This window comes from Emys orbicularis, chromosome 6 (assembly GCF_028017835.1).
Source record: "Emys orbicularis isolate rEmyOrb1 chromosome 6, rEmyOrb1.hap1, whole genome shotgun sequence".
Taxonomy (NCBI): domain Eukaryota; kingdom Metazoa; phylum Chordata; order Testudines; family Emydidae; genus Emys; species Emys orbicularis.
In genome coordinates this window covers 23556084-23581270 of record NC_088688.1, presented here as the reverse complement: position 1 = coordinate 23581270, position 25187 = coordinate 23556084, and the positions used below count along the sequence as shown (strand labels likewise).

The 25187-nt window shown below is 42.3% G+C and overlaps 1 protein-coding gene across 3 annotated transcripts in view; it reads left to right on the top strand.

Annotated features, from left to right (window-relative positions):
* The window catches only part of NPR3 (natriuretic peptide receptor 3), a 53834-nt gene that overhangs the window by 5685 nt on the left and 22962 nt on the right, over positions 1 to 25187 (top strand). For all 3 annotated transcript variants that reach the window (XM_065406692.1, XM_065406691.1, XM_065406690.1), the window contains 2 exons: positions 3520 to 3642; positions 7217 to 7383. In XM_065406692.1, coding sequence (XP_065262764.1) covers positions 3520 to 3642; positions 7217 to 7383 — 290 coding nt within the window. The remainder of the gene's footprint in view (positions 1 to 3519; positions 3643 to 7216; positions 7384 to 25187) is intronic.

The window sequence follows — 25187 nt, the reverse complement described above, 5'->3', positions numbered from 1 at the left end:
ATGGCCTGGTATGATATCGTCACCCTTACTTCTGTGCTGCTGCCTGCAGAGCTGGACTCTCAGTCAGCAGCCGCCATTGTCCGGCTGCCCAGCTCTGAAAGCAGCAGCACAGAAGTAAGGGTGGCAATACCATACTATGCCATTCTTACTTTTGCTGGCGGTGGCTCTGCCTTCAAAGCTGGACTCCCAGCCTGCAGCCGCCACTCTCCAGCTGCCCAGCTCTGACGGCAGCAGCACAGAAGTAAGGGTGGCAATACTGCAACCCCCCAAAAATAACCTTGTGACCCCCCCTGCAACTACTTTTTGGGTCAGGACCCCCAACTTGAAAAACACTGGTCTCCCCTGTGAAATCGGTAAAGTATAGGGTAAAAGCACACAAAAGACCAGATTTCATGGGGGAGAACAGATTTTATGGTCTGTGATGCGTTTTTCGTGGCCATGAATTTGGTAGGGCCAAATTTGGTAACCATGGTTGAGAAAGGAAGATGGCTTGGCAAATATGAATCTAAGCCTTTGAAAATGGTTCTTCCAAATCTTAATGTCACACAAAATTACCATGAAAAGTGAGTGTTTATTACAAAGATTGGCCTTTTTATTTTTAATGCTTTTCCAGATCTAGTCAACTGGCTGAAGCTTTCAATTCAGCAATAATTAGTTTAACAAAACTCAGCAATGCTGGCTGAGGTCCAGATCCTACAAACACTTTAGCACATGCTTAATTTAAGAATTTGAGTAATCCCATTAATTTCAGTAAGACTACTTGCGTCCATAGAGTTAAGCACTGTATAAGTGCTTGCAGGATCAAAATACTAATACTGGAATTACTTTGATATGTATATTTTAAACTGAAGAAAGTATAAAGTATTCACCCATGAAAGCTTATGCTCCAATACATCTGTTAGTCTTAAAGGTGCCACAGGACTCTCTGTTGCTTTTTATAAGAATTTAGTTATATTTTCTACTAATTTACAAATACAGACCAAATAAACAGTTACATTTTTACTTAATTTACATTTTTAAAAGCTTGCAAAAAATGACACACACACACAACTTATCTTTGGATTTTATGGGTGTATTTCCTGTACACACCAAAAAAATGTAATCTTTGATATATTCCTGCTGTGCTAAAACCACATCCAAATAGTTAACATTTGTCCCCTCACATTCCTTTATCAGCTCTCAAACTACGACCTATCAACACATTTTAAAGCAGAAATTTTTCCACTCTTCATTCCTGTTAGTCAAGGTCATAAACTGGTGCAGGGGGAATAACTTCAATTTCACTTACAGGATGGGGATTTTATAGTAGATGTGAATTATGAAGGCAAAAGTCAAGAGATGATTGGGAGGGCAATTAGAAAGTGTTTTAAAAGAAAAACAGCTCACCTTTCCAATTAGGAACAGTGTGCCAAATTCATTCCTGGTGTAAATCCAGAAAATTTGATCCCATAGGCTGTATTTGCTGATAATGATTCAGTAATTCCTATGCCAAAGTTTATATCAAACATGAGCTCTTTTTCCTCTCTCTCCCCCCCCACCCCCCATGTAAGCGACTCACAATACTCATAAGTTATAGTTTGCTCTGGAAATTATTATACTAATCAACTACAGACATTAAGACAGACCTGTCCCTGGTGGAACTTCTCTGAAGTGTATTGGGTTATGCCAGGGATGCATTTGGATCATTATGCCTATAATGGAATAAACCTAGAAAAGAGGGAAGAAGATGGATTGTGTGAGTAAAGATTTAGCTTGCTTGCAACTTTATTTTATGTGAGCACAAGCACTTGACAAGAAAAACTGAATATGATTTTGATTGAGCTTTATTGTTTGGATGAAAATAGCTGCTTCCATTGTTGTAGCTTTATCATGGCATGGCAGTACTTCTTGAGAATGTTATGTTTCTTTTTAGTCAGCACACTGACAACTTTTATTTTGCTTTTTTATGATCAAATCTCATGGACCAGGCCATTAAACAAGCATACTTGTATCACACCAGACCGCCTTCTGTGCTTGCTGCATGTGTCATCCTAGGAATGGGAACAGAATGCTCTGCCTGGACACAGACCTGCACATATTTAATAGTTTAGCTAGTTTCACGTGTATTGTGAAGTTATATAGCAGTTTGTGATATAGACTGTTTACTACGAGAGAAGTACACCTCTTGATGAAGGGGGAGAGGGGAACAGGTGATGTCGCCTTCCATGCCTTGTATGCTGGGGAACTGACCTATGTGCTAGCATCATTAAGCTAGTACAGAGGGAAAAACAGGGATTAGATCCATGCTTACACAGATCAAGTGGCTAGGGGATAAAAAGGCAGCATGATGGAACAGCAACTATGTTCCTATAGGCTGGAATAGCAGCTGCAACCTATTAGTGGCAGGTTGGGAAGTAGATTCTATCCCTGCAGTTTCCACTTAGCTCCCTGCACAAAGTCTCTTTACTCAAGTTATTGAGTGGGAAGGGGTGAATTTCACCACATGCACAAAACGGACTATTAACATGCCCTGGGAGTTTTTGACCAGACTTCTCTCTCAAGCTTATTGAGCCATCCAGTATCTTGTCCTTCTGCAAATCACTGGCACCAATTCTGACATATGGTAACAACAGTAGATTTCCACTGTAACCCCCTCCTCTCCAGCATACAGTACAAACCAGAATGCCAAGTGCCCAGCTGCATCTCCGTAGAATTTTGAAGTAATGTAAATGTTGCCTGGAGATTACCTCTTGGATGACAGCATAGCTCTGATCTTCTAATCTGCTAGCATGGATGGAGTACCGCTGAATAATAGCGGATCACATTTTAGGATCCGAACTTTTATCTGTCTTTTGGATCATTGATAAATGAGACCTTGAGTCTTTTAACACTGTAACTGTTTTCAAGGTATTCAAAATGAAATTCTGAATGATAATTTTATCATTTTATGTCTTAATCTTGGAATAATTTCATATTCACTTGCAATAACAAGGCAGTGGATAGAGCTCTGAACTGGGAGTCAGGAGACCTGGGTTCTTTTTCTGGCTCTGCCACTGACCTGTGGGTGACCTTGGGCAAGTTACTTCTCCAGCTGTGCCTCAATTTCCCAATCCATAAAATGGAGATAATGATACTCCTTTGTATAGTGCTTTAAGATCTATTGATGAACAGTGCTATATAAGAGTTAGGTGGTGTTGTAATAAAAATTAAATGCACAATTAAACAAACCAACAAACCTCACCACATTACATGAATCAAGAATAAGATTGTATTTGGGCATAATTCTTTGCCCATTGAAGTCAATAGGATTTTTGGCATTGACTTCAGTGGGTAAAGGATTGGCCTTTGGTATTTGTATCCCCGTCTCATGTAGGCTCCTTTGGAAATCCCAGATTTAATTGTTAGCCCTGTTCCCATGATTTTTAAAATGTTGGGAGGACAGTTCAGGTCACTGTCTCTGGCAATGGACAAGCTTCATAATCTGTTCCCAGAGGTTTCAAGAACAGCTTCTTATCTCTGTTTTCCATTTTCTTCCACCAGTTGTAATAATGTGTGCCAGCGGTGACACAATAAGGAACATCATGCTAGCTGCTCATCGACAAGGAATGACCAATGGGGACTACGCTTTCTTCAATATTGAACTCTTCAACAGCTCGTCATATGGTAATGTTATTCCCCACCCCTGCAGTATGTTGCAAAACTTTCTGTAAACATGATAACATTTTTAGATTTGTTAGTCTTAAAATATACCACTATTAGTCTTAAAATACACCACTATCTCTCCCTGGCCCTGAGGTTACCCGCCACTTGAATTATGATATTAGCAAGAAGGAAACCAGAAATTCTGGATTTAACTACTTCTGGACTGATCTGTGTGAAGAAGCTGTGTGACTAAATGAGAGTTCTAATACAGAAATTCCCTTACATTGTGGGAAAACTGCTTCCAACAAAGACCTTTGTTATGCCAGCCAGTTCTCACTGCCTTCTATTCTATTGTGTGTGTTCTAATTCACAGTAGGTTGCTCCAAATCCCAGTCTTGTGATTGCAAGTCTTGGGCCTGGAATAGCCCAACCCCTGTTGTGGGCTAGACTGCCCATGACTGACTGGGAGGTAGGCAGCAGTGACACAGTGAATCCCAGCACAGAGAGTCATTGTTAAGGTAGTGAGGGGTTGCCTAGATCACCAGCCAGAAAATCTTGACGCCCTGGGGTGAAATCCTAGTCCCACGGAAGTCAGTGGGAGTTTTGCAGATTTGTACACCTACCAGTGGCTGGAAACCCTTGATCTAATATGTGCTCCAGTTTTTGATGGCACATAATTCCTGCAGAGACACGCTGCTATATTTAGCCTTGTAGTATCACCTGGTGCACAGAAGCACAGTCATGTTCACCCCAGTATAATATAGTCACATACATGTGATGTGCTTATATTTTTTAATTGGTTCAGATTTCTGTGCCCCACACATCCATATACTAAAAGGTATCCTTAGGAGTTAAGGTAAATATTTCACAAAGGACTCAGCACCACAACCCCAGAGTTAAGGGAGCACTGTCTATCTGACTTCTTGGCAACTGACCAGTTTAAATAGCATTTCCTGAATATTTTTTGTAAATAATTCCTAGGGGAAAAAACATTAGAAGGATCTTCTGCTCTTCTTTTTTTAAGAGGCAAACTAACTCTGAAGAGAAATCTACAAAACTGACTGTACACAAATTGTCAAATGCATAAGGTAAACAAACTGAACACAGAATGTCCATATCTCCTCTTACAGTTCTAATAAACTTTGTGTTATTGGAAGTCTAAAAAGGTACAGAACCGTAAGAATATGATTTACAAGTAGCTATTGTTCCTATAAGATCACACAATCACACTTCTTTTTTGTTGTCCTTAAAGTTTTTTATTTTAATTTGTAAAAAGGCACATTAATTGTTGAGGCTGCAACAGTTGCGCTGCTCCCAGACTCCATGCCCAAAGCAATCTTTGAAAGAATTTGAAAGTGTGTACAATTACTTTAGAAGCTCTGTTATGTAAAGGTAGCTTCTCTGGTTCCATTTACAACAGCTTTTCAAGTGACCATGTTTAGGTTAGACTGAGGTACAGAAGCTTGTTCACATTAAGGCCCAATATTACCTGAAACCCAGCTGTCTCTGGGAAAGCCAAGATCCAAAATGTGGCATATATGTGGGATTGGGGAACTATGCTGCTTAGAGCATGGCTTAATAATGTTTTGTGGCTGTCAGCTGTTGTCTTGCACTTTTCAGAGCTCTTCTATGTGGACCTCATGGTAGAACAAAGCTTTTGTGCTTGATTGGGTTACAATCTAGAATTGTGATAGCTGGCTGTAACAGTAGCTGAGAACCTCATGAGGAGATGAGACAAAATTGATTGAAAAAGAGAAGATAGATGGTCAATAAAAATTAAAGAATTAAAAAAGGGTCATTTATGAATTTTGCTAAGCTCATAATCCACAAGGGCTATAGAGATGCAGCACCTTCACAGCTTTGGTAAACAAACAACAAAGAGTCCCAAGCACAGAGGCCTTTCTCTGGGAAAGGAGAGAGAATGGAAGGGAGCTACCATTTGACTTGGATCTCACTGAGGGCTAGACTGTGGCTTTGCCACAGGTCCTGTGTACGGAGTGGCAAGCAGCTACAGTATCCCGGGAGCAGCACACTGAAAGAAATGTGCTTCTCACAGGCCCTGTTCCTTCATTGGTTCCCTCATACTCGGTCAGGAGGAGGTGAGTAACTTGCAGTTGGCCTGTACTTCCAGCAAATTATGACATCTCCCCAGAGGCTCGGCTGCCATCACAACACACTGGGGACAGAGGAGGTGAAACGCAGGCTTCTCCCACTTTTCACCCACCTGCATGCCTGGATCCAGGGTCCGTGTAACCCACTCATGGCCATAAGATCTTTATCCCTCATCCATCCCTGTGCAAGCACATAGTCCCAAGTCAAGGCGGATAGAATGTTTGATACTTGGCTGCTGCCATCTCTGGCATTCACTCTATCTCATCCATCTCCATTCTCTTCCTTTGGTCTCAGCTGACCTGCTTTCTGCCTGTCTATAAATCAACAAATTCCTTTAACCAGGCTGAATGACCACATCCTCCCTCATCTCAGGGTCCTGCATGTCTCCGGATTCCAAACCTCAACAGCTACTTGTGTTCTGCAGTTTTAGTCTTTGTACTTTTAGCCACAACTGGTTTTTAGTTCCAAAAATAAAAATGACTGTTTTTAAAATTATTTTTAAGCATTTAAAAGCAAGTTGTTTAAGGACATTGTTATTCCCCCCGAGGCCTCATTATTGATCAGTTCCATAGAACAGCCTTAGCACCTGATTCAAGGCAATAGGAGTCTTTCCACTGACCTCAGTGGGCTTTGAATCCAGTCCTTTGGCCTCAGCCAACGCACAGGAAGTACTCAGGACATGACAGGATCAGGGCCAGGAAGGCAAAGGCATTTAAACAAATAGGCTGCAATTGAATTTAAAAATCTCTGATTACCGTATTAGCTTCCCGAGTCCAGTCTCCCACCTGCTGTGTTATTGGGCAAATGCAAGTACAATGTGTACAATGGCACATTTGTAGTTGGGTGTTTGTTTTCTGCTAAGAGAAATTGGGCCTATCGTGCAGCTAGTGTGCACATGGCATTCCCATTGATTTCAGTGGGAGAGCTGGGTGACAAGTGGCTACAAGATCAGGCCCTGTGTGATATCATTCCAGGTAATTACTTTACTCTTCTTACTCTACTTAGACCTGACTTTGCTCGAAGTTTAAAAGGGAGTCAGTGGCACATTGACTGGGAACTGAATCCAGTTTTGTCTCCCTCTCACCTGTTCTAGCCCCTAGACAGCCTGCTTCTCTGTATTGGAGGATGTTATTTGCTCATATCTAGACTTGACTTCAGATGTTAAAAATAATCAAGCAAATATGGGAAGAAAACCTTATTGCTGACCATTCTGCTAGGCTGGGCTTCTGACTAAGGATCATAATCTGTATAATTATTTCAAGGGCATTATGCCAGTCCCCCTTGCTCTCTTGTTCCCCTAGTTTCAAGAGGCATGTTGAATTCTCTTACATTAGTCTCACAGCACGTATTGCACAAACGTGACAATATCTTGTACATTGCTGTCTACCCCAAGCAACGTATAGGGGATATTTAAGCAGAAAGGGAGAGCGAACCCTTTATGCAAACTAGCCTGGAATTGTAAATATTTTTATTTCTCCCTTAGGAAATGGCTCGTGGAAGAGAGGAGACAAACACGACCTTGAAGCAAAGCAAGCCTACTCATCCCTCCAAACAGTCACTCTACTGAGGACAGTGAAACCTGAGTTTGAGAGGTTTTCCATGGAAGTGAAAAGTTCTGTTCAGAAACAAGGTCTGAACGAGGATGATTACGTAAGTACTTGATTATGAGCCTAGAGCTTTTAGCATCCTCAAAAACAGGCTCCTGATTAAATCAAAGGTGACAAAGTGTCCTATTCTGAATCCGTCAATAACACCTGGGTTCAGTTGTGAAACTCACTGTTACTTTGTGAACTCTCTCTGGTAAGATGTTTTTCTCCCTGGCTAAAGGAAATTGCTCTTTGTTTGTCCAGTCATCAGGGAGTACACAGTGGGAGGGGCAGGAGAAACAAGGGCTCCACACCTCTCTAGCACTTCCATTGTTCATCACACTCCTTTTTATTGGTAAAATATTTTTTTTTGTTCTTGATTTCTGTATTCTCTGTCTCACTTCAGCTCTCCCTTGTGCTTTTTCATTCTAGGGAAATGGGTAGGGTTACCATATCTATTAAATAAAAAAAGAGGACCCTCCACGGGCCCTGGCCCCGCCCATTTCCCCACCCCCAGCCCTGCCCCAACTCCGCCCCTTCCCCGCCCTAACTCCGCCCCTCCCACTCCCAGCCACGGGGAAAGGGCTGCCCGAGCGCTACCGGCTTCACAGTTTGCCGGGCAGCCCCCAGACCCTGCGCCCCCTGCCGGCGCTTGCCCAGCACAGCTGGAGCCCGGGAGGGGAAGCGCCCAGCCGGGGGCGCAGGGTCTGGAGGCTGCCCGGCAAACCGTGAAGCCGGTAGCGCTTGGGCTTCGGGCAGCCCCCTTGCCTCCGGACCCTGCGCCCCCAGCCAGGCACTTCCCCTCCCGGGCTCCGGCGGCGCAGGGTCCGGAGGTATGGGGGCTGCCCAAAGCCCGTAGCGCTCGGCTCTTAAACAGAGCCGAGCTGACCCAGCGCTACCAGCTTCGGGCAGCCCCCGTGCCTCCGGACCCTGCACCGCCGGAGCCCGGGAGGGGAAGTGCCTGGTCGGCGGCTGGGGTCCGGAGGCAAGGGGGCTGCCTGAAGCCCATAGCACTCGGGCAGCTCGGCTCTTAAACAGAGCCGAAGAGTCAGGGGAGGAGCAGAGCCGCCATTTTCCTGGACATGTTCGGCTTTTTGGCAATTCCCCCCGGACGGGGGTTTGAGTGCCGAAAAGCCGGACATGTCCAGGAAAAAGAGGACGTATGGTAACCCTAGAAATGGGGTCTCAGCAGGTTGTGTGCTCCTGTTGTATCTGGTAAATTGAACTTTTCTTATCCTTAAGGGGAGTTGCGCCCTACTTCCCAGCTTACCATGCTAAAATTGTCTGTGTGGTTTTAACCATCCAAATACCCACTGGAGGTATTCCACAAATCCTGTCAAGTATTTTAAACCTGGAAGTACCACAGTGCTCCAAAGAGGGAAGTAAAATACTATATTTCTTGTTACCGTTCATCTCTAGAGGAAGATGCTTCTGGGAATTAGTATAGCGTATCAGAAACACTGAAAGGATAGTGCTCTAAGATCATTCCTAGATGTCTTCTTTGAGATGAAGATAGGAGGAACACACACACACACACACACACTTGCCTGCATGCTGGTGCAGGTACTTCGCTCCCTGTGAAGGGGGAACTTTCTCTTCTAGCCACATCAGGGTTTTTTTTTGCGGCCATGGAATGTGACCACATGAGAGCTGAAGCTCATACGGCTCCAGGGGGGAACATGGTGAGGATGTCAATCCATTGCAGTGACAGGGCCGTGCAAGAACTTTCCTACCATCGCTACTACTGGAACTAAAATTATCACATTTACACAGGAGACCAGTGAAATTTGTAAAGTCAGGAAAAGCTACTTGTTACATTCATACACTATTATGTTTTTATATTGTTTAAAGGATTGGCATTAATTGACTTCTATAAAATAAAGGAAAGTAGAAATAGTAAATATATATTGCTTGAAACTGAGATTATGAGCAGAAACATAAGGTCTAAAACAAAAGCTATGCTACTGTGCATGCTGAGTTAACAAACAGGAGGTCTTTCCTGCAAGGTATTGTACAATATCAGTTGTTTTCAGAAAATCTGCACTCAACCAACCATAGAATAGCTCTCTTTGAAAATCTATCACCTATTTGTGGTTTTAGGTACTGGGGAGGGTTATTTGGAATGAAAAGCCTTTTTGATATAGTTACCCAGGAGGGTTTACAGTCACAGTTTGGGTAATAATTCCAGTCACCAGAAAGCATGCAAATCAGATTGAAACATGCAAATCCAGATTGAATCCTGGAAAGCCTGGTTCACACCTTACTGCTACAATGAAACAGAAAGCATGACTGAGTTCAAATAGTGCTCCAACGAAGGACACAGGAGGCCCATTCAGATTTGCACATCTTTGTGCAGATGAAGTTATAAGACAGCACAACTCCCATAGGACATGGGGATAATGATGCCTTCCAAGGAACTTTGAGATCTGTTAAGGAGAGCGACAAACCCTGATTCCCACCAACTGGAAATGAAGACTTGCCCTGGTAGCCCCACCAGTCAAGAGCAGCCAGGCTAATGTTCAGAAAGCAAGAGCAGCCAAATGGCTAGGAGAGCCAATGAAGCCAGGAGCACAAATGTTATCTATCCAGCTCACAGGCTGAGGTGGGTGAATTAGGGAGGACAGTTTGGAGTAAGAAGGAGAGGCACTCTGTGGTTCTGTAGGACATTGAGCCCACTTCAAAGATATGTTTGGAGGACCATGCATGTATCAATTCAGCGTTGTGTTAAACACCTGGCTAGAATTACACTGCCAACAAAATATGAGTCCCATTATAATGCGCAGAATTAGCACAATGCGGGTGAGAGATCAGCAAGCTCCCTCATGCTGGCAAACAGACAAGTTTTTTGTTGGCTAATTTATTCTCCAAATAGGAGATTCCCTGCAAATACATCCATCTTGCCAACTGTTCTTTGTTCACTTTTATCAGATCTTAGCTGCTCAAGCAGCTAGATCTCAGTGTTGATAACATTCATTGGTTGCTCTCCACAGTACAGAGTCAGGTGACCCCAAAGCTCTCTTGTATTTTGCTCAGAGCAGGGGCTCAGAGCTACAGGGAAAAGGGGTTGGCTTCAAACACAAGTTCAATGTGTACCGAAATTGTACTATTACTTACCGTGCTATACACATCTACTCAAAAACCTTCCCACATCAGTTTATCCTCATGATTTTTTTAAAGAATAAACAATTTTAAAGGGGCACTACCAGGTTAAATATTGTTACTAATACCTGAGAGCATTCAAAAATGAACAGATTTTAGTAATCTAATTTACTACCATTTGTGATACCATTTATTTTTTTACAGTCACTCAGCGTGGGCAATGAAAACAGACTAGTCAAGTTTCCCCTATCTGATTCTCATGCACCAGCACACTACAGCAATGACTGGGTTGCAGACACCGCAGTCAGACAGACACTGCAATCAGTTGCAGACACTGTTACAATCCAAACAATTTTTTAAAAATGTAAATTAAGAAAAGTAACATTTTGTGAAAGAAGAAAAAGCAAAACAAAAACTAAGGGCCTCATCACCCAGCCCTCTTCCTACCTGCATGGAAGGGAAAGGGGATGCCAGCTTCACTGTATGCTGGCCCTTGCTACTCCAAGAGAGTTTCCCTCTGTGGAGGCTTCCCGGCATTCAGGCTCTGTGGACTTGGAGGAGGTGGGGATGTCTTCACTCTACTGGATTTTACTACACATGAAACCTACTGGGGAAGGTGGGCATGTTACTGCAGGTGGAATATTGCCTGCAGTAGATTACAGGGGTGATCAATGGGTGTTTGAGTGCAATCCTCAGCTTCTTCTGCATGTGGCAAACCATGTGTCCCAGTGTAAATATCCAGGGAAACTCTGAATTGTAAAACAGAGTTTCCACTTCTCTGTGCTGGGTTTTCCAGCATATGGGAGAATGAAGCTCTAAATGGGTGGCTTAATTTATCTGACAGTGACTCTGACAAAAAAAGAGATTCGTTAATACAGCATCTTGTCCTGAACTCTTGCCATTGTAAACTCCAAGGGCATTATTACACTACACAGAAAGAGCATAATAAAAATGGAGAAAACATAACAGCCAATAGAAAGGATAGAAAAACGGGGGGGCAAAGCACGTAGCAGTTCTCAGATTGGTGGACATGTTTGTGGCCGGTCGAGAGCTAGCAGCTCACATGGCACTATCCCTCCTTGTTTCCAGCTGGTACATTGCACAGAAAGAAGCTAAAAATACACAAAACCTTCCTGATGTTGCTTTTCCATGTAAGTAGTTGCTGTCATTGCTAAGTAGCATCCCTATAATCAAGAATGGTCCGTGCCAACCTGACTGTGCGGAGGTGTCCAGGAGACAATCTCGCTGTTAGGATGAAGTCCAAATGGTTTGGGAATCCTTGTCCTGGATGAATTTCTTTAAGCAGTCTTTAACTGATCACTGGTGACAGTCAGAGAAGCAAGTGGTAGAGAGAGTTTTTAGGAAGGCACTAGACAATTGGCTCCCAATCTTTTTAATAAAGCAACCCGCCAGCTGCATTGTGTCTTTTATTTTTTTTGACCAAAACCCCAGCAATACCATCCTAATTCTAGCCTGGCGCCAAGAGGAGGCTGTTGGAGAGTGAGCCCACCCTGCACTCACCCTCCAGCAAAGGCTCCTGTCCCATGGGGCTGGGCCTCGCTCCCCATTCCGGTGTTGGGACCTGGTGCCTACCTTCTATTTATCTACCTAAATAACAGAGATTCTTCCCCAAAAGCCCAGCACCCAACATGCTGCTTTTAGAAAATATGGCCACTTATTTTGGTGTCTAAATGGGAGCTGAGCTCTTCTGATAATCTGGTCTCCAACCTCAATCCTGCTACCCATTGCCAAACTCCAGTTGACTTCAGTAGGTGTAGGATTAGCCCCTAGCGCAGGCTTAGCTCCTGTAGAAGTTTATCTGGACTTGCTTGGATATGGGCTATGGAATCAGGCCGTTAGTAGTTGAAACTTCTCAATGATCCATCTGGAATGGATAGTCAGAATTAGGGACAGTAAAGCAGCCTAACATTACTAGCTAAGATATTGCCTCTGTCATCCTCTGGGAGCTAAACAAGGTATCGGTCAGCTACTCACAACATGCTCTGAACACTTGTAGAGTGATTTGAGACGCTTGGATTAAAGGCATAACATAAGAGCTCTAAGATAAAGGTGCCAGAGAGCAATGGGAGTGGTTTATCTGATATCAGCATTTGCAACTGACTCTGTATTGGGGTGAGAATAATTCCAGACAGACATGTTGGTTAAAAAAATGTTTAGCAAGAAACAGTGTTTCAGTTAAAGTATATGCACAGTCCATTTTTATTAAATAACACTAAGCACTTAATGCACTGGTTTAAGGCTTCAGTTTGAAACTTCTTAATACTACCTCTGTTCCTGACTTGGGGGCAGAATTCAGTAAATGCTGTTTTTATATCTAACCCAGTATTCTGAGCTGGGATGATTTTATAACTTTGGATATTTGCTCTTTTGAGGTTAGCAGGCCACCCATGGCTTGTTTTTTCTTCTTATTTAAAAGCTGAAAATTTAACTAATTAAATAAACATTCCAACTGTATTAAAGGCACAGCAGCATTGTTTGTTGGGAAAGATGTGTGGAGTTTTTTCTTATCCACTGTCCTCTTCCCAACACTCACAATGAGCACCAGGAAAAGGAAATTGAAGTTCAATTTGCCTGCAAAGCTATCTCACCCAAAGAATGTGAACAAAGTCAAAGCTAAATACGTTATTTAGATCAGCTAGACCCTACCTTTTCAAAAGCGACAATCTGTTATTTTTAAGGGTTTAAGTCTTCTAAATGAGAAATGGCCCAGAAGGGAAGCCTCTAAAGCAACTTTTAGGGCTTCACCAATTATCTACAAAAGCTATGTGGGAGGTAGCAGTAGTCATAAAGTTTATCACTTCATCCATAACATCCATGCCAGACTCTTTCCCCATGTGTATTGCCTTACATCATCCTTTAATTGGGATTGTACACGCACAAAGATTAGGGAGGGGGGAAGTAAGCAATTCAGTAAAGTCACTGAGAGAGACAGGAAAAATATAACATATTCAATGGTGTATGTCCCATTTGTCTTTCTCAGACCCAGCCAGGCAGGATAAATGCACAGGCAGGCTTTTGTGTCTCTTTTGACTGCATCAGAATAGGAAAGGGTTTGGAGGGAGGGGGGGTTATGCCTCTGCCAGGGAATAATTTGTTCAAATGAATAGGTTTATTCAGCGCCTAGAGTGCTTTGCTAATTGTGTTTGAAAGAATAAAAGCAAATCTCATGTTGCTTTTAGTAGCAAGAAAAAAAATGAGTTCACATGCCATCTTTTTAATAAGAAGATTAATTCTGTCAACGAACCATACTTAGGAATTTGGAGCCCAATTCTATGTCCATTGAAGTCAATGGGAGTTTTCCAACTGATTTTAATAGGAGCAAAGTTGGACTCCTGATTGCTAAGTTTTCTGGGTTTAGTAGCCACTCCAGTTTTTTTAATTAAAGATATTGCCTTTACTGCTTCCCTAATGATAGGAAGGACTAATCTCTTGAGTATATTTGGTTCTTAAACAAAAAATGCTGAATATTAGTAAGTTGACGAGTGCCAGAAAAGATAAGAAAAGAAATGAATTAGTTTTCCCTCTTACTGTTGATGTCTGTTTAGTTTTTCTGCGGGAGCGGGGAGAGCAGAGAGTGTCTCAGGATATTTTTGAAGTTGTTCAACTGAACCAGTTAGTACAAAATTTTAGTTATGACTTATAATAAGAACATTGGACTCACTGGAATGTACATGTTTAGCATTGCTAGTCTTATATACTTGTATATTTCCCATAGGTCTCCAGTCTTTTTACTTTGGTTTCACAGATAGTCACATTTCATTTTAGTAAACAGACATATGCATTTGCCTCTATGAAATATTAGAATGCAGGCAGGATACTCTTTCTTTAAAATACTCGCCAGATATATATATTATATTCCACTAACAAGAAGTTAAGATGTTGAAACTTGCAGGATCTTTTAAAGGTCTTTGTGCATTATGCTTATTGCATTACCAAAAGCTAATATTGGGCCATATCCTGCTCCTATTTAAATTCACAGGAATATTGCCATTGATTTCAAAGGAGCGCAGGATTGGGCCTGTTCTCTTTGAACTAGAGTAGATCGAGCATGTATAGCCCATTTTGCACAAACTGACATTTAAAAACCCCCAGAGCATTCACTAACTGACTTTTCTAGAAGCCAGTAAGTACATCCACTACATTTCATAGTCCCAAAGTAACGTACGAAAAATAACATTCAACTGGAAGTTCTTTATTTAATGGCACAAAAATCTAAGCCCAGCAAAAATGAGGTCATTTGAACAAAAAGTCTTCGGGGATTTAGGTGATAAAGACCTCAGCAGCAGGAAATATGGTAGCAAATAGCAATCCAGTGCCAAAAAAAGAAGCACAAGGTGGCCGTTTGATCCCTTTTTTCCCCAGGATAGAAGTGCTTGTCTCAATGGGTATTCAGAGATCTTGCAGCCCTGGGGGCTCACATTCCAGCTACTGGAGAGGATTGCTTTTATGAGCAGAGCTGCAGTCAGCTATGTTGGACTAAGATTTCAGCATGAGAGAATTTACTGGAGTCAAATAGTTTGAGGTTGTTTTTTGTTTGTTTGTTTTTTTAGAGATGCAACAGAACATGTTCAGTTGCAAATTATGGCCTTGACCTTCAAATCTGCCCATGTGGGCAGACCTGAACACCCATGATGAGGCCCAAATAGAGACAAGAGGCTACCTGTGCTGAGCCTTTAGGCACTCTGGGCTAGATCCTCAGCTAGTAAAAAACCAGTGTCCACTGATTTCAGTGAAGCTAGACTAAATTACACCAGTTGAGGATCTGACTACCTGACAGAAAGGGGAGGGGAGGCTGCAGTGGGGTCAGCCACCTCCCATGCCCCCCCTCCTGACATTGGGTCATATTGCAGGCAACCTACCTCAGTTTCCCCCTCAAGGGGCTTCTTAATCTCCACACAGGCTTTTCTCACCTATTCACCACCCTTTCTTGGGGGTCTGAGTTTAGTCACATAAATAAAGTTTCAAAATAAAACTCAAAGTTCCAAAACACAGCCCATCAGTTTTACCCTCTGGTCAGGTCACTCCCAGGCTTTTCCTGCCCATAATCTCAGCAGGGAAACTCCACGCCACTGGTCTTTCTGCTAGAGCCTGCTCACTCCCAGCAGTCTCCAACCCACTCGACTCCCCAGGCCTTCCTGCCTGGGAGCGTTTCCGGCTTGGACAGGCCGCTCCCAGACCCTGTCTGGTTGGAGCCTCAGGTTTCTGGCTTTGACTTCCCACTCCAAGCCCCTTAGTATCAAATAGGGTAGTCATATTTCATGTTCCCAAAAAGAGGGCGGGTATAGTTGGGAGGTACCTGCAGCAGAGGCACTGGAGTTCGGGGGCAGTGTCGCTCCCTGTCACTGCAGCTGGCACAAGCCCAGGATGCAGCGACAGCCATCAGTCAGCGACTCCCTGTGGGAACTTTTCCCAGGGAGGGGCCTGGGCGGGCAGGATCCCGCAGTTGTGGCTTGCAGGGGAGGGACCAATTGAGAAGGGGACCAATCGGGGCTCTTTTTGAGCTGCCGCTTATCTGCTCTGCAAAAACCTGGGACATTTCCTGTTATTTGAAAAATCTCCCCAGACAGAGAAAGGAACTCAAAAAAGAGGCCAATGTCTGGGAAAACCCAGACATATAGTAACCCTATTCAGGGTCTTTCCTGCTGAAGCCTTTCTCACTTCCTACAATGTCCTGAACTTCCACCTTCACTGTAGCAACCTGCTATCCTTTGTAGGGAATTACCTGATCCAATCCAGGGGTGCCTCTTCAGTAGTCCAGGTTGGCTATCCCTAAACTCTGCAGCATTTAGAGGGCAAGCCATCTGTTACAGGGGCGTTCTAAGAATAAATAGATATTATTGGTCCTATGCTGTGTTTGTGATGTTATGCCACATGAACATTTACCAAGCGCTGACTGGGTGCTCAGTGCAGTTGTACAAATCACAGAGAGAGATCCAGTCCCTGTCTCAGAGTTTATAATGTAAGTCCTTGATTCTTCTAACACTTACATAAATAGTCCCGTTTAATTCAACAGAACTATTCACAGGTGTAAAGTTACTGACATGCAGGATTGGGACCTAAGTGAGCAGGTGGAACAATATAAACATAGCCAGCCCTGGGTGAAGAAGATTAACATAGAAGGATGCAGGCTTTGTTGTTGTTTTTTTAATAGCTAGGTAACAAGCCTACCGACTTAGGTGGGTTAACATGGTTAGCTTGGTAGAAACAATATATTTTTAGGATGGATTGTGTGAATAAAGAGGATGAGAGTTCTTATGCATATGAGGAATGGAGGGAAGTCTAGGAATCCCAGTAGATCTCCCCCCTTGAACAGAATTAGAGTACTAATAACCTTGGAGGAGGAGTGCAAAAGTGAAACAAAAGGCTTAGTTCATTCCAAGAGGAAAACCTAACATATGAAGAGAGATTGATTGAAAAGACTGGGATTGTTTGCCTCAGAGAGGAGATGAATAAGACGGGGCATGAGAAGGACATCCAAAACTATGAGATGGCTCAGACATTTCTATTCAGCCTTCCTCACAATACCAGAGCAAGGGGACAGTCAATGGAAGTAATAGGCAGAACATTCAAAACTGATAAAAGGAATTATTTCTTTCAACAAACTTTCAATTATCCAATTAGCCCATGGTGCTCATTGCCACAAGATACCATTGAGGCAAGAATTTAGCAGAATTCCAGAGAGGACTGGATAAATAAAACATATTGACTGGTATCCAGGAATTAAAATTTTTTTTTTAAAGTATTTGAAAATGGAGACATAAATAACAGCAGCCTGAGGGTTTGCATTAGCTACCTGTCATCAGGTTTTGCAAGTAAGTATGCACATTTACTCTGGTATTTAATAAAAATCATTCACCATGGCAACGCCTGCATTAGGTGAGCTCTTCAGATACAGAGAGCATTCTTAAAGCAACACACATACCCATATATCTAGAAAGTCTTAGAATAGCAGTGAGACTTGAACACATGCTGTAGTATTTTAAATAATCAAACCCAAGGCTTGTTAGGTTCCCCCCCCCTCTTCTGAAATGGTGAGAGTGGCCATACCCAGGACAAACCTCAGTACAATGAAATCTTCCAAATGACTAAATTTGCAGAGCATAATATGAAGCTAACTTTATTTTTTCATTATCATCATAGAGAATGGTACCCTCTCTACAGAATATTTTAAACAACCTATAGAAATCAATAGCAGGAAGTCTTAGACTGCACTGAAAACAAATTCTCTTCTGGGTAGCCTTTCTTAAGCTACGGTCTTTACACATGGCTGTAAATTGGCTCTTGTCTTTATGTGTCAGGTTTTGCCTAGCCACTTTCAGATGTCATCAGCCTGTACGGAACAAATGTCCTGTATTTATTTAAAGGCTTATCTTAGTAGAGTTGACTTCAGTATGAACATTCCTACGGCTCCCCAATAGTGATCTTTCTCCAAATTTGGAGGTTTTACTCATTCTGGCATGAGAAGTACTTAGAAACAACCCAAAAGCTATGTAAAAATCAAGTATTTCAAATGAGGTGGAGTGGTTTTGTGATAAAATCAGCAGTCCAGGACCCCAACATATGTTACATGTTGTGTACAAGGTTCGAATGGCAAACATTTAACAAAAAGTGCCCTCCCTATTTGTCCTATCCTGCATTGATTTGAACCAGTTAACATATCTTAACAATTGGAACTGAGTCTTTTAGATTTTCAGATTAATTATTATTCTAAAAAACTGGCCTGCTCCTGCAATTTTGAATTTTTACTTAGGATCTAATAAAAGCACTATTCTTTGGGTTACTAGATTATCTTACTTTTCATCTGTAGCCAAAATGCACTAATGGTCACATTATAAGCCATTCAAACCTCTTACCATTAAAATGTAGGCATTCACAAAGCCAGTGTTATATGCTGCCTTCATAGACTGTCAATAAGGTGACTAGACTAATGTGTTTGAAACAAAAGAATTTCTTCAGCTGGATTGGCATTCCTCTTAATTTTTTCCCTTAGGACTTTGCCCATGTGGGTAGAAATATAACATCTAAATATAGTCTTGTGCTCAGTGTCTTCATTACAAGAGTCAGTAAAGATTTTGTTAAAAGAAGAGCTGAACATTTGAAGATATGAAAAATGCTTCATGCTTTAAGTCACAAACACACTTTTTCTAGTTATGAATCCTTTCAATAGTCATTTGACAGTAATGTTACACTTTGCACCTCGGATCTAAAAAACTGTTTTATAGATACTAATTTATAGAGTTGGTCAAATATTATTGACTGAATACATTGTTGAGTGAATTTCACCATATTTACAGGAAAACATTATTTGACCTATAATATTTTCAAGTATTTGGCAAGCTCTATATCTAGTTTGATTATATTAATGAATACTTTGATGAATAAAGGCAAAATTAATCTAATAATTTATTCAATTAATAATTTATTTCCAGTGTCAAACAGTGCTACTGATTAGTTAAGCCTGACAACACCTCTGAGGTAAGTAAACAGTATACTATAATATTACAATAACTAAGCCACAGAAAGATAAAGTAACCTGCACATGATTACATCACGTTAGTAAGAGAGCTAGAGAGAACTGGGAATAGAAAATCTAGGAATCCTGGGCGAAATCCTGGTCCCATGTAAGTTAATGGCAAAATTCCCATTGATTTCAGTGGAGCCAGGATTGCTCCCCTGATTCCCAGACCCCTGTTCTGACTGACATTCTTGACAGTTCTGGAGGATAATGAGACCTGTGATGTGCAGCAGGGGTTTTCAACCTTTTTCTTTCTGCGGCCCCCCTAACATGCTATAAAAACTCCATGGCCCACATGTGCCACATCAATTGTTATTCTGCATGTAAAATGCAGGCTGGCATTAAGGGGTAGCAATCAGGGCAACTGCTCAGGGACCTACGCCCCAGGGCCCCCATGAAGCTAAGCTGCTCAGGCTTCAGCTTGAGGCCCGGTTGGCAGGGATCGGGCCGGTGGGGCTTTGGCTTTCTTCCCTGAGCCCCAGTGAGTCTAATGCTGGCCCTGCTTGGCAGACCCCCTGAAACCTGCTCGTGGCCCCACAGGGCCCCTGGTTGAGAACTGCTCATGTGTAGCCAAGGGATTTACCTCGGTCTGGAGCACACTGAAGTAAATGGTAAAGACTCCCATTGATTTCAGTAGGCTTGGGATCAGGCCCCAAATCTGCTGAAGCAGGGAGTCTTATTGCCCTTATGCATTTAGTAATCTTAACTCAAGGAATAGTTTTAGGTTATATTTTTGATGCCAGCTGTTTGGTATGCTGGCAGCAGGCAATTAGTGGAAATTTAAGACTATATTTTAGATAATGAGACCAAAGGAATGCCCTAATAAAAGGTAGAGTAAGCAATAAATAAATAAAACAGTGGGGAACCATTATAATTATTGTGCTGGAGGGATTCTTCCCTGTACTTGTATGTCATTTTCCATTCTGTTATATTCTGTTCTGCATTTTACTGTGTTGCTATCCTGCAGCTTAGAACGGAAATGGGTTTATACTTTAATTCACAATTGTGACAAATGAGCAACTTGTGGCTGTGCCAGCTAGATGATGAGTAAATTAACCACTTAATGATTGCAAATGAAAAATGAGGAAGAAATAATCATAGAAATGTAGGGCTGGAAGGGAACCTCAAGAGGTCATCTGCCCCCAACACTGAGGCGGGACCAAGGAAATCTAAACAATCACCTGTCAGGGATTGATCTAACCTGTTCTTAAAAACTTCTCGTGATGGGGATTCACAACCTCCTTTGGAAGCTTATTCAAGTAGTTAACTATCCTTATAGTTTTAAAGTATTTCCTAATATCTAACCTAAATCTTCCTTGCTGAAGATAAAGTATATTACTTCTTGTCCTACCTTCAATGGGGCCTGGAGAACAATTCAGAGTCCCCTTTATAATAGCCTTAACATATCTGAAGATTTATCAGGTCCCCTCTCAGTCTTCTTTTCTCAAGAGTAAACATGCCCATTTTTTTAAAACTTGTCCTAATAGCTCAGGTTTTCTAAGCCTTTTATCATTTTTGTAGCTCTCCTCTGGACTCTCTTCAGTTTGTCTTCATCATTCTTAAAGTGTGGGGTCCAAAACAGGACACAGTACTCCAGCTGAGGCCTGACAAGTGCTGAGTAGACTAACTCTGCTGCAGGACCTGACTCCTGACACTTTCATCTAGGCCGCATTTCCCTATTTTGCTTATGAGAATGTCATATGGGCCCATGTCAAAAGCCTTCCTAAAAATCAAGATATATCATGTCTACTGCTTCCATCCATCACCTAGGCAAGTAACCCTATCAAAAAAGAAAATTTAGGTTGTTTTGGCATGATTTGCTCTTGACAAATCCACATTGGGTTTTTCTTTATCACCCTCTTACCCTCTACTTAACTTACAAATTCATTGTTTAATAATTGTTCCAGTATCTTTCCATGTATCAAAGTTAGGCAGACTGGTCTATAATTCCCTGGGTCCTCTTTGTTCCCCTTTTTAAAAATAGGTACTGTGCTTGCCCTTCTCCAGTGGTCTGGGACCTCAGCTGTCCACTATGAGTTTTCAAGGATAATTGCTAAAGGTTCTGAGATTCTACTTCAGCAAATTCCTTAAGTACCCTAGGGTTAATTTCATCAGGCCCTGCCAACTTGAATGCATCTAACTTATCTAATTATTCTGTAATATGTTCTTTCCTTATTCTGTCTTGTGTTCCTCCTCCCTTGTTGTTAATATTAGTTGCGTGCAGCATCTGGTCACAATAAACATTTTTAGTGAAGACTGAAGCAAAATAGGCATTAAATACCTCAGCCTGCTTGGTGTCATCCATTATTAGCTCTCCTTCCTGCTGAGTAGTGGACCTATATTTTCCTTCTTTTCTCTTGCTCCTAATGTAGTTATAGAACCTCCTCTTATTGCTTTTTATGTCCCTTGCTAGTTCTAACTCATTTTTTCCTTAGCCTTTCTGATTTTTACCCTGCATGCTTATGCTATTCTTTTCTACTCATCCTTAGCAATTTGTTTAATTTTCTGCTTTTTGTAGGATTCCATTTTGATTTTCAGATCATTAAAGAACTCCTGATGGAGCCATATCTGCTTCTTACTACTCTGCCTGTCTTTTCTTCGTATAGGTATAGTTTGCTGTTTTGTCTTTAGTATTGTGCTTTGAGAAACTGCCAGCTCTCCTGAACTCCTTTTTCCCTTAGATTTTCTTCCTGTGCAACCCATCTACCATTTCTCTGAGTTTAATGAAGTCTGAATTATGAGGAAGAGATAAATGAAAAGGGATGTTGTGTTTATATTTTTTCTCTATTAAATGACAATAACCTACTCAGATAGAATCCCTAAATTCTCTGGAATCTGCGTAATTTTGTTATAGCTCACTACCAAGTGTTGTTTTTTAATGTTGTTTTACTATAATTTTTATTGAACAATTAGTCAGGTTCTGACCCAAGTGTGGTATTAAAACATATAAAGAGTTAGTTATAGTGGGTTAAATACTGCCCTAAATCCTCATGCAGAACTCTCATTGATGCTGAGTTCCAGGTAGAACATGCCCCAGTATTTGTTGTAGATAATATGCTTGCTACTTGGTATTAATTATCCTTTTGTCTAGGAAGAACAGTAATAACAAATCACCAGGCTTACCTCAGCCCACTGGGGTAAATGGTAACCCGTGTCCCAGTGCCAGTGGACAGCTACATTAGTGGAGGGGATGGCAGGCAGCATATGCATCATCTCCTCCCTGGGGAAGGAGGTGATTAGCCAAGGGGAGAGCATCTTAAAACTGTGTCCAAGTTATAGAGAAGCACTGTTAGTCGAGGCTAAATCAGCTCATCTCTTGGGCTTCCTGGCCAGCACTGCCAACTTTTGGGGGCTCCAGGCCCACCCCCCGAACAGCAGGGATTGCTAGAGCCTTGTGCCATTGCAACCCCCCACTATAGCTAACTTTTTGCAGCTGAGGTGCATCAGTGGAAGCCAGCAAATCCCAGGACTCAGTCATGCCTGGTTACATTTTCCTTTACATATGTATTGCTCTTATTGCAGGAAATGTAAATGTCATGGATTGCATTCCAGTCAGAATATTGACTATTAATCGTATAGTGTGTTTGGAGTGCTATTCAGTACTGCTCAGTGATATATAGTGGAGCAGAAATCACTTTTGGTTACACTGGAGAAAATGTCTTGTTCCAACTGTGCCTGGAGAAGGTTGGACATGTGATGTGCCCAGGAATGGAAATTGTGGGTAGCCTTCCCTTTCTGGGAGAGGTGCTTTTCGAAATTCCATTTATATAGAAAGATGTCCAAGGTGGAACTAGAAGCACTTCTCTATGATATTTGTACATCCCCCAATTAACGTAGTATTGGAGCACTTCACAATCTTTAATATACTTATTCTCACAGCACCCCTGTGAAGTAAGGACATGCTCTTAGCCTCATTTTACAGATAGGAAACTGAGGCATAGAGCGACAGGAAGTCTGTAGCAGAGCAAATGATTGACCCTGGGCCTCCCAGACTAGTGGCGTAAACACTGGGCCATCCTTCCCTTCATTTGACTCCACCTCCTCCAGGGAGAAGGTATGAAAAGGCAAACACCAAAAGGAAGATTATTTTCTTTTCTGTTGTTGTGAGGGAGTCGCTGAATGGATCAGACCTATGGTGAATATTGGAGTGGCACTAAGAGCAGGGATCTTGTTTTAAAACATCTCTGCCACAATGCCTAGGCAGCTGCTTTGCTGTGACCTCTGCTTACTACATTTTAGTTCTCACTGTTGCCATGAGCTCTCCCTTCTGGTTCTTGTATCCACCTTTTCTCTCTTGACTTAGATTGTAAACTTTTCGATCAGCTTTTCATTATGTATGTGAACAGTACCTTGCACAATGGTACCCTGATTCATCACTGGGGTTTCTAAGTGTTACTACACTACAAATAGTAGTAAAGGGAGGGAGAGAGAAGAGGCGATTTCCTCTCCTCCCCACCCCCATGGCCGAAAACAAGCCGTCCCTCTGAGGGTTAAAAGAATGCTGCACCTTAAGAGTTTGCTGTGTTAAAGGTCTTGGCTTTGTTTCTCTGACAAGTCTGACAGGTTACACTAAATGTTTTAATCTACAGTATCCGCTTTAATTCTGGGGAGGAGAAAATCAAGCTACACACACAATATGGAATGCCTGTTATTAACATCCACAGATACAGCTTTGCTCGGTGTGAAATATAAAGTGGATGTTTCATCAACTTTAACTGTGCATGAACAGGCCCGCTGACCGGGGGGGGTAAAAAGGGGGTAATTGCACAGGGGCCTGGGTGATTTAAAAGGGCCCGGGAGCCCTTTTAAATCGCCTGGGCAGGCCCGCAGGGCTCCTAGGCACATGCGGGGTGGCGACTGCTCCGGGCCCTGCGGGCAGGCATGATTGGCCAGCCCAGCGCTGTCGGTGCCGGAAGTGACAGATTCATCACTTCCGCCCTGGGCCCCACATCCCCTGCTAGGGACGTCCCTGCGGCCCGGAATTGCTGTAGGTGGGCCTGTGCATGAATGAATGTTTCTATAACACTGTACTATCTTTCACTGTTACATACAGCCCCTAAGGACCTCATCCTGCAAGCTTACTCAGGTGAGCAGCCCTAGTGACTTCAGTGGGTACAACTCACCTGAGTAAAGGTTGCAGGATGCAGCCCTCAGTCACTACATAACAAAACACCATAACATCTAGTGAGACTTGGAACGCTGTTTATCCTTTAGAAAGCCATTGCCTAGTTCTGATCTAGTGAACAAGTGAGTGCTTGGGCAGATGCCAATTTATTTCTGTATTTCATTCTTTCAACACACAGTGGGCTAAATGCTGCCCTTAGTTACATCCATGATAGCCTGCACTATGTTCTTTTTCAAACGTAAACTGAATATTAAGGAAATGGCCTTTTCTGCACTAGATATGTTTTTCTATTATTATTTTTTCCTCTTTCCCTTAGCAGGGGCTGCTTTTCTTCCTGTTTCTTTGAACGACTAAGCTCCAACTCCATTAGGGAAACAGTCTTGTTGCCTGAGAGAATGGGGTATATTTTCAGCATGTGTGGATTTAAACACACAACTCCCATTAACTGCTTTGAGGCTGTTCCTCTCATTCCAACTGCTGTGTTGCCCTCACAATCTTTCCAGTATCCCACTGAACGTGCAGTATCCCAGTGAACATGCAGGTTTAGGCAACTTGCCGTGTTCCTGCCAACTTAGACAGTACCAAGACACAAAATATTAGTGACAGCTTTATGGCTGAAGCCCAGTGCTTTTTTCTGAAAACACTTAATCTTTGAGGTGGCTTGAAATCCAGATCTGAAGCTGGAGCTCAGCTCTCTTTTAATGGACACTTCCCTGTTACTCCTGTATACATGAATTGATTAGTGAGTTCATAGTCATAGTCTTTGCCCATACATTAGGCACTCGAGTTTGAAAATATTAGCCATTTCACATAGCTCGAGTGAGGCTGATGCTTAGACCCTTCTCCATCACTAAAATGCTCCATGGCTTTAATATATAATAGGGAGGCTCAGTATTCGGCAATTCTAAACGCAAAACACGTTGCTATACATAGAGTAATCAGGATATGGAGAGTTATGGGTCCCCAGTAGCTGTAACTTGGCAGTCTTCCACATAAGTAACATTTTGTATTGCTCTACATGCTGTTAAGGTTAATGCCTTAGTATATATGTACAGTGTGGTCACACTATGGCTGTTTGGGGGATCCATAACTTTGAATTGCCTGACTT